Consider the following 19,174-nt stretch of genomic DNA (forward strand, 5'->3'; position numbering starts at 1 on the left):
GGTGAAAGCGGCTTCCAGCGGCCCCCGCCGGCGAAGATGGACGAACGCACGCCCGTAGTGCACGGGCGCTCAAGCCAGCGAAAGCACATGAACAGGCGTGCGTGACGTCACGGCGTACGTTCATACGCTTCGTGGGCTTGAGCGCCAAAATTGACGGGCCCCCAAGTCAGCGAAAGCGAATGAATGTACGCCGTGACGTCACGCACACCCGTTCATGTGCTTTCGCTGGCTTGAGCGCCCGTGCACTAAGGGCGTGCGTTCGTCCATCTTCGCCGGCGGGGGCCACTGGAAGCTGCTTTCACCACCTGCTGCCCCCGGGAGGCAGGGGAGCCGTGGCGCCTTCGGAGGAGGGCAGAGAGGGCTGAAAGAAAGAAAAAGTAAGTTTACTTTGGTTACACTTAATCACAATACTTTACATGTCGAGTCGCTTTTCGCCTGCCTTGCTTCGGGAAGAGGGGATTTTAGGTTTTTAGGTTTTCTTTTGGTTAAAGTTGCTTCGGGAGGAGGAGAGAGAGGACTGGGGCTGCCCCGGAGACCGGCACTCATGGACGCGGCCAGGGCAGGTGAGCGGGGGCTGGGGGAAAGTTTGCCGTCTACCCTTACCCCTGCCTCTAACGCAGGGGTTAGGGTAGGCGGTAAGTTAGCAGGTTAAACGCGCGGCAAAACTGCAGGTTTAAAAAGCGATAATCGGGGCACGCGATTACTGTATGGGAAGGAATAGCTAATCCGATCGTTTACATCTCATATACATGCCGCGGGCGGAAAGGGTTACCCGTTGATTTAAAGAGGCGGTAAGGATGGGTTAAAAGGGATAGTGAATCGCTGGTTGGACTAACGCGGCCAAATTGTGAGTAGAAAGCGGGTTAGAAGCAGGGTAACCGCGGCCGCACTTTACTATATTGGCCTGTATGATAGGTGTGCTCAAACCGGTCCTCAGTCAGTCGGGTTTTCGGATACTCCTAATAAATAAACATGAGATTTATCTGCATGCTCTGCCTCCAATGCATGCAAATATTTCTCATGCATATTCATGTGGGATACCCTAAAACATGACTGGCCTGGAGGACAAGTCTGAGCAACCCTGCACTATGAGGTCCATATTCAGAAATTAACCGGTTGAGCAAGTTAGCTGGATAAACACATCTCCCCACTTGGTAGATAGAAAGAAGTTTAAAAATCTTTAAACATTAGTTTCACCACAGAAATGACATAAAATTCAGCATGAAAATGGGGACATTCATCAAATCCAGGTTAATGCACATTATGGATAACATTAAAACCAGGATTTTCTTAAGTAAAATATTAAAGAACTCTGTCATTTGCAAATGCATGAAAAGCAGCTCATTAATATTACAAAGTCTTAATGTAAATTGCATTAGACCTCTCAATTTTCATTAAGTCAAAAATGCTACGTACACCTCCAAGATACAGATACAGTTAACTTTTTCAGGCTAACGTGGCTGCCGATATCTCGGTAAAGACGCTCCCCCCCCCCCCCCCACACACACACACATGCATTGTCCTTAACGAAATATTGGCAGCAAGAAGTAATCCCTCCTCGCCGGAGTATCGACTCCTAAGAACCAGAGCAGAACCCCCATGAGCATCATCCCCCCACGCCCAGCAGAATCCCTTTCCCACACGATCCCCTTTTGCTGTGTGAAAAGGAACTTAGGGTCTTTGGGGCAGGAATGATCTCCACTCGCCATGACCTTATCCTCTCCATTGGCCTGTTTGAGCATGTGGGGGAGGGGGGTCTTTATGAGTAGGAGCCTCATAGCGGAAGAGGGAATCTCTTCTGCTTTTTATAATATCGCTGTTTAAAACGCAGCAAAAAATGGACTTCTTAATACAGATTAAGCAGGTCTAATCCAGCCACATTTAGCGAGGAGCAAACAACACGCACCTAATGTTGAGAGATTTTTTCCTGAGTTCATTCCATCGGAAGTTCATGCTATCCAGGCGTCTCTGTAACAGGGCTGCATCATCAGAGCCTTCCAGGGAACTCAGGATTTTCTGTCCATTTTCATCCAGGACGTGGAAAATTTCAGTGTGAGCCTCGATTTCTGTCTGCAGATCCTGCAAAGAACAAAAAACGAAAGAAGAAAGTAAGCACTCCCTTACCAAAAAACCCAGACTGATGCATGGAGAAAATATACAGAACACATCTGATTAAGAAGTAGACAGAGCACGACTTCCATTAAATTCCCCACTACTCATCTGTCTGTGAAGTCTAGTGATGGCAGAAAAAGACCAATCAGCCTATCCAGTCTGTCCAACTAAACCCAACTAAATCTGAGCTCCTCTGGCTAAGCTGACAAAGCCACCTCTTATAATCACAATCCTCCTTCTTAGAAACTCCTTTAAAACCCAAAGACTAGAACAGTACAGAGCCTAGAAGTTCACCTTGACCACAACTTGGCCATGGAATCCCACATCTCAAAGAGATGTCGATCTCAGAGGGAGATAGATATCTGTATCTGTGCCAAATTCGCCAACTGCATAACTTCATTGAGAAAGATAACTTCGCAAAAGATCATATATATATTAATCACCAGTCACGTACAATACTGCAATTCCCTCTTCACTGGCCTCTCAGAACACAAACTCAAACATCTCCAGCACCAACAAAGCACATCAGCCAGAATCTTGCTCTGGGGCAAAGCAACAGAACACATAAGGCCAATCCTGAAGAAGCAGCACTGGCTCCCAGATAAATACAGGATACAATTAAAAAATCTCTGCCTAGTCTTCAAATGTGCAAACAAACTGACACCTTGAATATCCCTCTCAGTTCTACTCCCCTACATGCCCACAAGGAACCTGCTATCTTCCCAAATGGCTCTCCTCGCTTCCCTTTCTTCGGCAACTGCTAAACCCGCACTTGCAGAAGACTCCGGGCATTCAGCTGCCTTGCTCCCAAGATTTTGGAACAGCCATTACCCCTTTGCCTCAAACCAAGCTACCTTAACTTCAGAAAACAAGTAAAAGCATGGCTATTCACCCAGACCTTCACAAGAGCCTCTTAACAGAAACTTCCTCACTGCAAAGACTTCCATCCTAACAAGAATCACTGATCTACCTAAGGATTTATTCTAACTTCTTAGGAAACATTCCTTATCTTTCTTCTACCAATGCCAGCATTGCTCCCTCTATACTCTTTCTGTTCCATCCTACTGTCCAACACTAATAACAAACAAGTCTGTTGGACCTGCTTGGCCACAAGCCTAACAACCACAAATACTCTTCTTCTCTCCTCCTTCTTACTCGGCCTTAGGATTATGAATTCTGCAATTATTGTAAACTACGATCTGACTGTAATTGTGATTAATTTTGTTTGTAATCTGCTTCAGGATCATTTGGTAAAAAAGTGGAATATCGGATTTCTATAAATAAATAATTCCTATCCACAAAGGATCTATCCTAGCTCCCAGACATACAGTGCGAGTGCTTGTATGATCTCTCTCTTTATCCGAGATAGGTTTTGTCTTCTTCTTCATTTGTTCTCTACCATCTTGGGTGGATGAGAACACAAGATCCCCTCAGTTCACACCCAGTGCCCCTCCATTCTTATACGTAACCACAAAAAGCACAATATCACACTGACTTCTTTGCCATGATACCAGGTCTCATTCAGGCAGTTAACTCCCCAACTCATAAGAAGCAGCACACATGGATCTGATATTCCACACAGGGGTGAATAGTCAAAATCATCATGAGGACAGCATTAAGATAAGAACATAAGATATGCCACTGGGTCAGACCAAGGGTCCATCAAGCCCAGTATCCTGTTGCCAACAGTGGCCAATCCAAGTCACAAGTACCCAATCATTAGATAAATCATAAGCTACTATTGCTTATTAATTACTGTAATAGCAGTTTATGGATTTTTCCTCTAGGAACTTATCCAAACATTTTTTAAACCCAGTTATACTAAATTCTGTAACCACATCCTCTGGCAATGAATTCCAGAGCTTAACTATGCGCTGAGTGAAACATTTTTCTTTGATTTGTTTTAAATGAGCTACTTGCTAACTTCATGGAGTGCTCCCTTGTCTTTCTATTATCTGAGAGAATAAATAACAGATTTAGATTAATTTGTTCAAGTCCTTTTATGATTTTGTAGAATTCTATCATATCCCCCCTCAGATGACTCTTCCCCAAACTGAACAGCCCTAACTTCTTTAGCCTAATTAAGTTCTCTTTATGCAGTGACCAAACCACAGGAAGACAGCACAGGAGTCCTGAAAGTGATCTGGAAGAAGAAATAACAGATCCCTGAAAACCTACTAAATGCACTAAATTACTCCCTAGTGGATGAGAAGCTATCATCTATAACAAAACAGGTAAAGATTTGGAACGAAAATCTTGCAAAAGCCTTGGATAAGATTGCCCCATAGAAAAAGGTCCCGTGTCCTCTCCACAGATGCACTCCCAAGAACTTGGAGCTCTAAAACAACAGTGGTGGAAACTAGAAAGGAAATAGCACAAAATACTTCTCAAAGAGGAAAGGCTACAATGTAAACTGCACATGACAACCTAACCTAGAGCACAATTTTTCACAACTTTTCCCCTGACGCAGCTCCAGCCGAAACACAGGAATGTCGTTTCGCTTCAAGAAGGACAGAAAGGTTTTGAATGAAATCTATGACGTGTGAAAAATTGTGCAAGAAACATAATAAATATATAGTGCAGTTTTTTGCTCGTTCGTTTGTTGGGACATTATAAATCTTTTTTTAAATGATTTCATATTTGGTTTTGTCACTAATTGGTTTTTGAAAAATTGAAGAAAAGTTTGGGACATTATGCCCTGACCATCATCATGTGCCCTTAGAGTCAAAGGTTTGAAATGGTCCTTTAACTGGTCCGTTTGATGCCCTTTCCACATTTAAAATTTATGTTTGAATTATTTTTAAAGTCATTCCTGTAAAACAGCCTTAGGTATGGCATTTTTTAATGTGTGAAGTAAGAGGTATTGACATATATTAATATAGGTTTAATTTTTTGCTACTACTTTTTTCAGAAATATTCTTATTGTATAGTAGTGGTTCCCCTCTTTTATATATATTTTTATATATACTCTGATACATCGGTATATAAACCCCAATAAACTAAACTAAACTTATGGATTTTTCTTCGAGGAACATGTCTAAACATTTTTTAAACCCAGCCATACTAACAGCTTTCACCATATCCTCCAGCAATGAATTCCAAAGTTTAATTATGAGTTGAGTAAAAAGAATATTTCTCCTGTTTGTCTTAAATGTATCACCTAGTAACTTCATTGAATGTCCCCTAGTCTTTATACTTTTTGAAAGAGTAAATAACCAAATCGCATTTACCCGTTTCACTTCACTCATTATTTTATTGATCTCTATCATATCTCCCTTCAGCCATATCTTCTCCAAGCTGAAGTGCCCTAACCTCTTTAGTCTTTCCTCATAGGGGAATCATTCCATCCCCTTTATAATTCTGGAAGACTGGGTGGGCCCAGTGCCCACACAGACGGTATAATATGGGCCCAGGCCCATTCGCGGAGCGGGGCGCTCGAGCGGCGAAAGAGGGAAAGGGGGGGGGGTGTAGGGGAGGAACGTGGCACGTGACGTCATCAGTGGCGAGGGTTAGAGGGGGGGGGGTATGCGAAGAGAGAGTGTTCGAGGGAAGCGTGGAGGACGCGGATTGGGCCGGGAAAAAGCAAGGGCTCCGTGGCGGAATGGGATTGGTCGGCGGGGTTTTTGAATTGTGGGTGGTAAGGGGAAAGAGCGCGGTTTAGGTTAGTGAGGGGGCTGGGGCGAGCGGACTTAGTTGTCAGGTCGTTCGACCCTCCCACCCACCCTTTGTTCTCTTGGTTTTGTGTGTGGGGGAGGTGGGGGTTGTTGGTTTGTCGCGGCTGGGGGGGGGTATTGCGGTTGGCCCGAGCCTTAACAGCTAGTTTATTGGTTATATTAAATGGATTTCGGTAACAAGCAAGCGATGGTTGACAATTGGGGGCTGTTGTCTGGGTTTGGCTCCTTGCCGGTAGGTGGCGGGGGCTGTTTGGCCAGACTCCTTGCAGGGTTGGCAGCGGGGGTCCACACAGGTTGGCTCCTTGCAGGTGAGTGGCGGGAGTCAAAACCTGGTGTGTGAGGGGCCAAATCAGCAAACAAAGAAGGTGGGTTAGGCTATCTTGCCGGACAGTGGCGGATAGTCTGGGGGGGGGGGGGGGGGTGCAGTACTGAAATCCATGTTGTTATTGTTAATTGTGTAAATTGAGGCTCGGGCCGCTTGGTGATTAAAGCTGCGGCCTTGTTTTACCCAAATTATTGTCTCTGTATTTATTGGTTGTAAAAGGGGTGGATTGAGTGAATGAGGTCCTGGATGCCCATATTATGGTCGCCTTTCTGTGTACCTTTTCTAATTCTGCTATATCTTTTTTGAGATGCGGTGACCACAGCTATACACAATACTCAAGGTGTGGTCGCATCATGGAATGATCTACTGGAATTCAGATATTCTCTATTTTATTCTCTATTCCTTTCCTAATAATTCCTAGCATTCTATTTGCTTTCTTGGCCACTGCCACACACTGAAAAGAGGATTTCAACATATTATCCTCAATGACATCTAGATCCTTTCCCTGGGTGGTGACTCTCAATGTGGAACCTTGCATTGTGTAGCTATAATTTCCATTGCTCTTCCCTACATGGATCACTTTGCATTTGTCCATATTAAATGTTATCTGCCAATTGGATTCCCAATCTCCTGGTCTTGCAATTTCTCACAATCCTCTTGTGATTTAACAATTTTGAAAAATTGTGTATCACCTGTGTGTGTTCTGTTGAGAGTTATTTAGGCCTAGATAGGCAGCATTCAATGCAAATGTATTTGGATTTGTTACTTTGCCATCAGCAATGGGATTGTAGAGTTTCCTCCATCATGGTAAAAAAAAGTACTATGATCCGATCACTCTCTAGTTACCCTCTCCTCTAAGCTTGACTACTGTAATGCCCTCCTCCTCGGTCTACCCTCCTCCACTACCAAACCCTTACAAATGTTCCAAAATGCTATCGCCAGGGTCATCACCAACTCACGGAAAGCCGATCACATCACTCCCATACTCAAAGAACTCCACTGGCTCCCCATCGCATCCCATATTCTCTTTAAAATCTTAACCATAGTACACAAATCCATCCACTCTTACAACTCTAACTGGCTTGACGAACCCTTTTGTTCCACACGCTCTGAACGACCCATTCGATCTGTCAACAAAGGCACCCTCTCTACTCCCCCTTTAAAAAAAGCCCACCTCTCCTCTACTAGGGATCGCGCACTATCCATTGCAGGCCCCAAGCAATGGAATGCCCTCCCTACCACACTCAGGCTGGAGCCATGTTACTCCAAGTTCAGAAAAAAACTTAAAACGTGGCTCTTCCGACAAGCCTACCCAGATTAATCTTCACACCTCCTCCCCTCTCCCCCCTACCAGCTCACCTAAATTGAACCCATCTGTATATAGACTTCTGTAAGTAACTTGTTTAAGCCTTATATATAGACCTGTAAATAGCCCGTTTTCAGTTTTAATGTTTTAATTTCAATGCCTTCTGCTCTATGTATAATCCTCCCGGTTTCCCCTCCCTGTTGATTGTAATTTCAGCCTATTAGTTACAATGTGAACCGGTATGATGTATGCTTACTAATACCGGTATATAAAAGTTTCAAATAAATAAATAAAAAAGTTTCAAATTTATGTTAGCGTACCTACTGCACAAAAGAAATATAGCAGGTGTATAAAGCAGCCAACTGTAGACATGGCACAATTTGAAGCATGCTGGAGATCTGATATTGAAACTCAATTGTGGGACACATCCTCAAAAGAAGAACTAGTCAAAAGTTGGAATCTGAGTTTAAACACAAACCTATAATACAGTTACCCCCCAAAGTGAGAGGTGGACACATGGAAAGTCTAAATTAGAGCCTTGGTTTACATAAGAATTGGTGGAACACAGCAAAATCCTGCGTAAGGTTGGAGAAAATATTCTACTGGTATTATGAGAGGAATACTATATTAGATTGATGAACTACAGAAAAGTCTGTCGTTTAACCAAACATACTTACTTTATGCCGTCATTACAATCCTCTCTTAATCGACTGCTAGAATCTTTTGCTATTGTAAAACAAGTTACAGGAAAACTGACAGTAGAAGGCCAAAAGATATCTGACTGTGATCAGTTTGTAAATTTTTTGAAAATAAATTGTTGGCAATACAAATGCAGCTAGAGACTACATTTGATAGGGAGGAAAGGTCTTTAGTAGCACCTAAAATCTGGACAGATTTTAGCCCAATTACACTGAAGAAAACAATGGCTATAGTAGCTAGTATAAAGAGTACATCGTCCCCATTGAACCAATGTCCTTTTTTATATAGTAAAGAACTTAAAGGAGCTTGCTTATGCGATCATTAAGAATACAGTCAACTCCTCTTTAAGTGAAGAGTATGTACTGAAAATGTTGAAACAAACTGTGAGACCAGTACAAAAAGATCGCAGTTTGTCAGTGACGTTGCCAGTTATAGAACAGTATCAAATTTGTCCACATTAGCAAAAAAACTGTGTTGCAGTTAGATAATTACATAGAAGGGCATACGGTGCTAGATGAGCACCAATTTTGATTTAGGAAAGGCCATAACACAGAACTTTTAATGGATTCACATCTTGACTCTATGCTGGTTAACTCTGAAAATGGGAGAACTAGAGTGTTAGTCCAACTGGATATTCTCAAGTGCCCTTGCCATCATTAGGCATGACATTCTTATTACTCACCTATGAACCATTGAGATTTCAGGAAAGGTATTATCATGATCCATATCTTTTTTATGTGATAGAAGCCAGTGTGTAGAGATCAACGACCAATGTTCCTCTTAAAGACTTTTGAGAATTGGTCTCCCTCAAGGACTGGCCTTGTCATCAGTACTTTTTAACCTTTTAACTTGCTCCATTAGGGCAAGTGTTTCAAATACTGGGGATGTGGGATGTTATATTTTATGTACACAGGTGACATACAGCTGTACATTCATAGTGATGTACCTGGCAAGGTCCCAGAAGAAAGACTCAGATTATGCTACATAAGGTAACAACTTGGCTAGCCACTAATGGAATGGCTATAAATATCTTAAAATCCAGAATTCTCTGTGTAGGGAAATCCCACCTGGCAGCAGATGTAGATGCATTAAAGTTTGAAGGGGAAAACCTGCCTGTACTGTTGGAAACAAAAAGCTTGGGTATATTTTTAGACTCGCAACTCACGTTGAAACTCCATAAGTAACCAAAGTAGCTTTCTATAAGCTGAAGCTGCATAGGTCATTAAAATTATTAATTCTAACAGAAATGTTTCAGACAGTGCTCCAAGCCATAGTACTAGGGCAGTTAGATTATTGTTGTTCCATCTGTGTTGGGTTACCTGATAAATTAATACACGTATTACAGTTAATTCAGCATGCAACGGCACATTTGCTGTGGGGTTTATACAGAAGGGACCATATTACTCCTACAGTACAGAGCCTTCACTGGTTACCAATAACATACAGAATAAAGTTTCAGTTGTTGGTTACAACCTATAAATTACTTTGGGAAGATACTTCGTATCTTGTTCGTAAAAAACTAGAATGGTACTAACCAGCTCTTTTACAAATACTGAGTATTAGTGACAGCAATTTAGAAACAGAGCATTCTCTTACATAGTGTCCACACTATGGAATACATTATTGCAGAATTTAAAGCAGGACGTTGTTATTAAAAAGTTTAGGAAGGGTGTTAAGACCATATCTTTTCAGGAGGCATTTTGGCTGTTGACTACTGGGCACCAAAATCTTAATACATGAAGGTATGTCAATTGTTAATATAATGTTGTTTATTTTGTTTATTTTATTGTTTTAGATGTTTTAATGTGTTTTAGTGTATTATATATGTTGTGATGTAAACCGCACCGAATATAATTTTTATGGAAGATGGTAGAATACAAGATTTTAAATAAATAAATAACTTGCCAGCAAATCTGATCACCTCACTCATTAAGAACATAAGAACAGAGGACGTCTAGCCCCGCTGGAGAGGAGGGGAAAGGAGCCCTTTACTCACCGGGGGAACTATCACTGACGCCTCCGGACCCCAGAACACCGCTGCAGGCTTCTCCACTGTCCAAGGTCGCGCTAGCTGAGAAGCCGATGGGGGAAGACACAGAGTGTGCTCAGATGGGAGGCGAAGCCGGCAACGGTGCAGAGGGAGGAGCAACCCAAGCTCTTGCTGAGACCTTGGAGAGTGTTGTGGAGGAAGAGGGACTCGGATTTTCGTTAACATTGAGAGGCAGAAATGCCGAAGAGCAACGGTTTGGCTCATTTACCCCGCGGAGAAGTGTGAAACCAGCGGTGGTAACACTTGAGTCCCTATGGGACCTGTTTGCAGGGAATGCGATGAAATTTGATGAACAAGCCTTTCGGTTGGAGGCGGTAACAAGACGAATGGATAAATTTGAGCTAGACCATAGCCAAGAGAAAATGGATCAAACAAACGCTATGGAGAAGGTAACCAAAGAGGTAAAAAAACTTCAAGATTTGAGTGCTGTTTCCGTGAATGAGAGACTTTCGTCAATGAGAAGGCTTGAGTCTGTTGAAAATTATCTAAGACACTTAAATCTGAGAATCCTTAATTTCCCAAAGGTGATAGGAGAGTTACCGTTTCAGACTTTTAAAACTTATGTGGTAGAGATCCTAAAGTTGCCCTCAGATAAAGTTCCTTCATTAAAAAAAATATTCTTCCTACCTCAAAGAAGCACTCCCATATTGCCTAGTTTAGGGATAGATATGTCTAATCTGTCCAATTTCCTGGAAACTTCTGGGGTTGAAGTAATTGAGAGGTCTGCTTTGTTTGTTACTTTTTTCTGAGAAAATGATCTTGGGTTAATTATGAAGAATTATTTTAAGAATATTAATTCATTATTCTTGGGAGGTCAGGTTCAGATTTTCCCTGACTTAGCAAAATCCACGTAACTGCGTAGGAAGAGATTCATTGCTATGCGCTCAGAGGTTTTGGCATTGAGGGGTACCTATGTTCTACGGTACCCCTGTAAATGCATTATAATACTCTCTGGGAACACATATATATTATTTAGCCCGGAACAACTACAGGCTTTTCTCGAGGCCCGGGCGCAATAACCTGTAGGTTATAGGTGGGGGTCTATAATTAGAATACCTGAAGTTCTAGGCAGCCGTATGTTAAAGAATTAACTGTTTTTTCCTATGTTCTCCTTAATTTCTTTCCTCTCCTTTTGCCTATGTAAGAAGAGATACAGTATATGTTTAGGTTTCTTTATTCTGTTTTTAAGAGTGATTATGTAATTATGAAAGATTTAAGAGTGATTATGTAATTATGAAACAAAATCAATGTAAATCTCTTAGATTTCTGTGCAAAGGTCTCTTTGTATTAAATTTATAAATCTTGATAAATAATAAAAAAAAAAGAACATAAGACTTGCTATACTGGGTCAGACTAAAGATCCACCAATCCCAGTATCCTGTTTCCAACAGTGGCCAAGCCAAGTCACAAATACCTGGCAGGATCCCAAGGAGTAGATAGATTTCAAGCTGTTTATCCCAAGAAGAAGCAGTGGATTTCTGCAAATCTACCTCCATGAACTTGTCCAAATCTTTTTTAAACGCAGCTTTCACTACATCCTCCGGCAACAAACCCTAGAGCTTATGCATTGAGAAAAAAAAAATATTTTCTGTATTAATTCTAAATGTATTACCTACTAACTTCATTGTGTGTCCCCTGGTCTTTTTACTTTTCAAAAGAGTAAACAACTAACGTTTACTTATTCCATTCCACTCACTATTTTACAGATCTCTATCATATCTCCCCCTCAGCCGTCTCTTCTCTAAACTGAAGAGTCCTAACCTCTTTAGCCTTTCTTCATAAGGAAATTGTTCTATCCCCTTCATCTGTTTGGTCGCCCTTCTCTGTACCTTTTCTAATTCTTCTATAACTTTTTTGAGATGTGGTGACTAAAACTGCACACAATACTCAAAATGAGATCACACCGTGGAGCAAAACAGAGGCATTATGATATTCTCTGTTTTATTCTCCATTCCTTTCCTAATAATCCCTAACATTCTATTTGCTTTTCTGGCGGCTGCTGCACACTGAGTAGAAGGTTTCAATGTATTTTCAACAATGACACTTAGATCCTTTTCCTGAGTGATAAGCCCCAATGTGGAACCTTGCATTATGTAGCCATAATTTGCCATTTGCAGTTTTGCAATGTCCTCTTGCAATATCTCACCGTCCTCTTGCAATTTAAAAACTTTGAATAACTTTGTGCCATTGGCAAATTTGATCACCTCACTTATTGATCCCATTCCCAGGTCATTTATGAATATATTAAAAAGCAGTGGTCCCAGAACAGGTCCATGGGGCACTCCACCTTTCTCCATTGGGAAAATTTACCATCTTACCCAACTCTCTGTTTTCTATCTTTTAACCAGTTGGCAATCTACAATGGGACACTGCCCCCTTTCCCATGACTTTTTAAATTTCCTAAGAAATCTCTCATGAGGGACTTTGTCAAATGCTTTCTGGAAATCCTTTATCCACATGTTTATTTATGCCCTTAAATTTGTGAGGCAAGACTTCCCTTGGCTAAATCCATGTTGGCTTTGTTCCATTAACTATGCCTATCTTTATGTTCAGGAATTTTGTTCATTATGATAGTTTCTACCATTTTACCTGGCACAGTCATAAGCTTCACTGTCTGTAGTTTCCTGGATCACCCCTTGATCCCTTTTTAAAAATTGCCATTACATTGGCAACTCTCCAGTCTTCACGTACCATAGAAGATGTTACTAATAGTGTACAAATTTCCAATAGCAGATCCGCAATTACATTTCTCAGTTCTTTCAGCACTCTGGGATGTATACCACCTGGTCCAGGTGATTTGCTACTCTTTAATTTGTCAATTTGCCCTAGAACAGCTTCCAGGTTCACTGAAATTTGTTTCAGTTCCTCTGAATCATCACCTTTGAATATCATTTCTGGAACAGGTATATCTTGGTGAATACTGAAGCAAAGAATTCATTTAATCTCTCTGCTTTGGCTTTGTCAACCCTAAGTGCCCCTTTTACTCCTTGATCATCTAATGGTCCAACTGACTCCCTCGCAAGCTTTTTATCTTAAATGTCGTGAAAAATATTTTCTTATGAGTTCTTGCTTCCAAAGTAAGCCTCTTTTCAAATTCTCTCTTTGCCTTCCTTATCAATGCTTTGCATCTGACTTACTAGTGTTCATGCTATTTCCTGTTTTCTTCATTCGGATCCCTTTTCCAGTTTGGGTGGGGAAGGTCGGGAAGGAGACTGGCCGGGACAGGCCACTGTCTCGGCTGGTGCACAGAACTTACTTCGTCTATTCAGATGACGTTCCGAAATAACAAAAAATGGTAGGGAAAGGGGTTTTAGGGGTCGGGGAGGAGAAGAGAGTGAAAAAAGGAGGTAGAGTAGGAAGTGGTATAGCGAAGCTTCCTCCCAGTCCACTCCTTAATTGGAGCGGACTGGGAGGGAACTGGGGAAGTCCTAGTCACGTCGCCGCACATTGTCTTTCAAAATTATCCCCCCTGCGTGCAGACACCATCACCCGTATGCGCGGATGTTAAAATCCGCCACACATGTACATGCCGATATTGTATTTTATAACACGTGCTTGTTATAAAATAGCTGCATCCATGTGCACACCCTGGAAAATGGGTGCACATTGACGTGCGCACATTTAAAAAAAAAATCTACCCCTAAATGGTTGGCTTGCAGACAGAAATTGGATGGACCTTTGCCAATCAAGATTCAGAAAAGGCCATGGACAGAGATAGTCCTTCTAGCCCTGCTGGATAGTCTCCTCAGATACCATGAAAGAAGCTAGGCTGCATTACTAGTGCTGCTGGACTTCTCAGCAGATTTTGAACAGTATATCACAATATCATGCTAATATAGCTAGCAAAGGCTAGCCTCAGTGGCAAGGTCTTAACCTGGTTTAACTACTTTGAGTCTGACAGGCAACAATCTGTATATTTGCTGAGAACCCATTGGCACCCTAGGTCTTGACTTGTGGAAGTCCCACAGGATTCCATACTATCACCAGTACTTTTCAACATTTAGATCACTAGCTCAACTGATCTGTATTTCTGATATAAAAGCATACAACTACATGGATGATGTCCATCTAGTACTACCAATGGACCTGGACCCATCAACAGCAAATAAAAAGCTAAATACCTTCTTCACAGCCATCCAAGTATGGACCAAAAACAACTCAATTTGAATCCCAGCAAACTGGAGATTCTCTGGATACAAAACAAGAATGGATAGAACCCTAATTTGAAAATCCCATTCAAAACCTTTGAGCTGCCACTAAAAACATAGATAAAAGACCCTGGAATCTTTCTGGACTCAGAACTAACCATGCTCCCCCAAATCCAGGCAACATTAAAAAGTTTCCACTTTCTGACTTTCAGCTATGTACATTATGAAAACCCTGCCCTCTCATCGAGAAAAAAAACCCAGTCATAGTTTAATGCCATGGTAATCACTTGGTTGATTACTGCAACACACAGTATAAGGGATTAACAGGGATTAAACTCCAACTAATGGAAAACTCTGCTGCATGATTAACAGAGGGTTGTAAGCCACTTGACCATATCAGATCAGTCCCATACAGAACCAAATTCATAACATTGACACTGATTTACAAAGTTCTATGAGGGAACGGACCTAGTCACCAGAAAGATGAGCTGTCCTTCTCTATTCCTGCGAGAAATCTAAGAGCTTCACTTGGTGCCTCCATAGCAACTCCATTGCCAAAAGAAATCAAAAGACAGATATCTACTGATGAACTTTCTTGGGAGCAGCACCTGCCCTAAGGAACTCTCTTCCCAGAGGAGTTCCACCAAAGGCATGATTACTCCAACTGCGGGAAGCAAGTACAATCTTGGCTCTTCTGAAAGGCCTTTCAAGCCAATTCTGTAACTACCTTCACCCTGGAAAACAGTCTGAAACCTTCTTCCTATGTACGACAGTGAAATTGACTGTTATAAAGTGACTGAACATACGATTGCTGCATGATACTGAGATGTTGTGTCTTTTTTATTTTAGCCCTGTTGTTAAATTATTTAAAGTTAGTCCTTTTCCACCATCTCCCTCAGATTAGAATTGTTAAACTCCTACAACTATGGGTCTTAGACTATACATTACAAGTCTTTTGTACCCAGCCCTGGGGAATTTCATATACAAAAGGCAGGCATGAAATCCAAATAAATAAATAGAATATTTCACCATTAATATGGAGGTAGATATTCAAAGGCTTTGACTAGGTAACCTTTGGAGTTAACCAGGTGAAATACTTCAAAATTCACCGCACCCCCCCCCTCCCCCCCAATGATCCCCAGCTAAATTTTGTCTGGGCAACTCCTTACTCACATAAAATTTAGCTGGGGCAACAGAGGTGGTGCTGAGAGCATTCTGGGACAGGGCTAAAGTTAGCCTAGTAAGTCTGTTCAGAAAAATAGTTGCCCTCAAGTTACCCAGGTAACTTTAACTTGGGTATATTCAGCAGGACAATTATCCAGGTATATTCTCCCAAGTAACTTTCTGCTCACTGGTCTGTTGAATATCAAGCTCATAATGTTCACTGGGGCTTTTTGTTTTTGAAGAATGGGTGTGGTGTGCCGATACCATGAGTAATAGCTGGTACACGAGTCGACTCCATCTCATTTTCTCACCATACTTCATGACATGCCTGTCTCTCTCCCTCTCTAATCCTAATGTGAAGGACATGTGCACGCACTCACCTTTACACATTAAATCCTAGCTCTCGTTTTGAGCACGTGATTGTGGTTTCCGTGTTCGTTGACTTCATTACTTAGAAATAAGGGCCAACAAACAAGTTGTAGGTGAGACGTTTTCACGGGACTAACTCAATACATCTGTGATGAGCTTTACTGACCTGATGAAGGGAGCAGATGCGACAGCTCATCGCAGATGTCCCGAGTCAGTCCAATAAAAAGGTTTCACCTACATCTTGCTTGCTGGCCTTCATCTAATGAAACTGGCTTCAAACCAGCCTTCAATGCAACTGGTGACTGAAGACAGTTGGCTTTGCACTTTAAGATCCTTTTGTTACCAATCTCTGAACTCACTGGGTAAGAAACAGAAATGAGGATCTGTTAAGTTATACAAATCCCCCTCCCCATGACCAGTAAGAAAAAATCCATTATCTAATGGAACACCACTAAACATCCTCACTCACTCTCTCTCTCTCTACAGATATAATAAATATGAAGTAAGAGAAAAGATTACGACTGAGAATCAATGTATCAATACAAATACCAAAAGGCATATGTGTGATACTCTATAGAACAGACAGAAATGCATACGATGCTGGCCGTTTCACAGTGTTGGCTATCTGCTATCTTGTGCGTCTCCTATGGATTAATGCAGCAACCCATGATCGTATGTAGAAGTCAACAGCGCTTATGGTGACAGTTTGAAAAGGACAGCGCTGTCAAGCATATCGGACCCCCTCCCAGAGTCAGCACAGACTGGGAACTTGTGAGCTTCCAAGCCTATGCTACTGCCACAGCCTCTCTCTACGCAGAAAAGCATGAGGAACTCCTGTGGCCAAGACAGAAGACGCAGAGGAGCGACGCACAAGAGAACATTAGTAAATTAGAAACAAATAAATCAGAGGCATGTCAGAGTCTGACCTTTACATTATATTTCTTCCTGTGTAGCATTTTCACGCATGCTGGGCGGCTCCCCCAAGAAGACTGAACTCCTGCTACAGCAGAGTCTGAAAGTGTCAAGTTCAGCTCCAGTAAGTTCTGCTGGCAGACAGCACTTGCAGGCTCAGGGCTCAACAATCTGCAACAAATGGATACTTTGTCCAATGTCAGGACAGCAGTCAGGGCCACGGACGTAGGAGGGACCAGCCCGGGGAGAACAGCAGCATTTCTTATTCTCCTGTCACTACAGGCCAAATACATTTCAAATGCATTACAGCTAAGCTTCTGCTAAGAGCGCCTTCCGCGGAGAGTTGCCTGGTTCAGCATTCCGATCTACCCACAAACTGAAAGGATTCTTTGTAAATCGTGCAAGACTCTTCAACGAGTCTGTGCTGCTGGGCTTCAACACCGCACATTCTTTCCAGAGCAAGAGAGCTGCTTAAGCAGATCACTGAATGCAAGCCAGGGCTACCTTCATGGAAAAGAGTGGTGGAGAGCTCAGGGCTGCTCATAACAAGGTGAGTGAGAGATCACCTGAATGCAGTCCTCGTTACCGATCTGAGTCCTGGATTCTCTGCAGAACTGTAATGTCTATTACTGGACCATGCAGACATGATGTTGTTACCTGGGTGCTGGAGACCACGCAAGTCCCTTCTTTGGATGGGGTCCCACAACTTTGTATAGAGCATCTTTGGCTAATCTGTATGTTGGTCCTATAAAATGTAGTAACAATAAAGATACACTTTTCACTGTAGAAGAAGTCCTGAATGATGGTGGCCCTTGCATTTGGCAGGACAGCCCAGCAATCTGCTTAGAAATTGGTCATTATTTGTGCAGTGTCCTGATAAATAAAGGAATCCTGCCTAATGCATTTCAGTGCCCCCTCCCGTGTCACAAAACAGCTCTTAAAATACCACCTGGACACTGTTCACCCTTCTGCTTCAGAAAAGAAACAGATAAGAGGCAGCAGATAAATATAATAGGGGTCCATATTCAGTAGGACATTTAGTGGACAAGTTATCTGGCTATAGCTAGCACCGGATATACTCTATATTTGGCTAGGTTAGCTTGGATATCTCAGCCCCTCCCCGGAATGCCCTCAAAACGCCCCTTTTTTATCTGATTATTTTCTAGCTGGGTAACTGGTTACCTGACTAAAGTTTAGTTGGATAAGGGCTGAATATAACTGGGTATGCCATTTAGACAGGATAACTATTAGATTATCTGTCTAAATGGCTTTATGAATATCTACCCTGACATATATATATATATGTAGATAAATGGATAGAAAGATAAATAAGCATACTGTGTTATTGATAGTGGTATAGTTCATGAAGATATTCGTTGCTGAGTCTGAATCTGTTCAGTAAGACGTCTAGGGAACCTGCTGCTATCGGCAGCCCTACAGTAAATCCCAGTCTTTGTTCTACACATTGCATCAAAGAAAGCAGTAACACTTAACACACAGGGGTGTGCATGGAAAACCAAATTTTGTTTTCCTTCTATTTACTATATTTTCATTTAATTTCTGCATTTTAGCGTGTGCTATCGAAACAAAATTTTGTTGTTTTTTTTTTTTTTGTGTGTCATTTAGGATGGGAAATGACATGAAACAAAAACAAGAGGTGGTCCGTGTTCAGAAGCATTTAGCTGGATAACTTTTTATCTGGCTAAAATTTGGCCGGCTAAGTCAGCAGAGTTCTGGGAGCGTAAGTGGGAGAAGGTGAGTTAAGCCAGATAAGTTATCCAGCTAAGTCTGGTTGTCCCACAGACCTATCTTACAAGTTAGCTGGATATATTCAGCAGTGCGGCAGTGACGCTGAAAATATAGGCTAAGTCAGTCGGATAGGTTTATTCAGCTTAACTTGCTGAGCCGCACAGCGGCTGAATATGGACTTCATCAGAAATGCCTTCGGTATTTTCCACATCGTTTAAAAAGACCACACATTCCTATTAACCAATTGCGAGACTACCCCACAGCATGTGTATTCATAAAAGGACCTGATATTTCCTCACCAGGGGTCCTAGGGGGAAAGAGAGAAATGGGTAACACCTCCCCAGAAAGTAATTATAGAGGAATACTGAAATGCAAGATTAGATGATATTTTTCTCAATATATTGTTCACATTTCATTCAGTGGCAGAAGCGAGAGGGTAACCCCTGGGTGCCAGTTATCATATAATATCGCTTCAGGCAAACTGTGGATCGGGGTATATAAATCTTTTCAAATAAATAAATAATCTGCAAATACAAGTGGTCTGCTTGGTTAAATAAGGAAAAACAAACTAGGAAAGCATTTCGGCTGGAGTGTGATGAATGTCGTCATTTTAACCTAGCCTCAGCATGGGGAATAGAGTCCCAGCACTGCCGCTTAACCAACAGG

General features: G+C 41.9%; 1 protein-coding gene across 4 annotated transcripts in view; it reads right to left on the reverse strand.

The window, feature by feature from the left end:
- DMD (dystrophin) overlaps window positions 1-19,174 on the reverse strand; it is a 3,148,630-nt gene that overhangs the window by 371,643 nt on the left and 2,757,813 nt on the right. For all 4 annotated transcript variants that reach the window (XM_029603105.1, XM_029603098.1, XM_029603099.1 and 1 more), the window contains one exon: window positions 1,907-2,079. In XM_029603105.1, coding sequence (XP_029458965.1) covers window positions 1,907-2,079 — 173 coding nt within the window. The remainder of the gene's footprint in view (window positions 1-1,906; window positions 2,080-19,174) is intronic.

Source organism: Rhinatrema bivittatum, chromosome 5 (genome assembly GCF_901001135.1).
Source record: "Rhinatrema bivittatum chromosome 5, aRhiBiv1.1, whole genome shotgun sequence".
Classification (NCBI taxonomy): Eukaryota; Metazoa; Chordata; class Amphibia; order Gymnophiona; family Rhinatrematidae; genus Rhinatrema; species Rhinatrema bivittatum.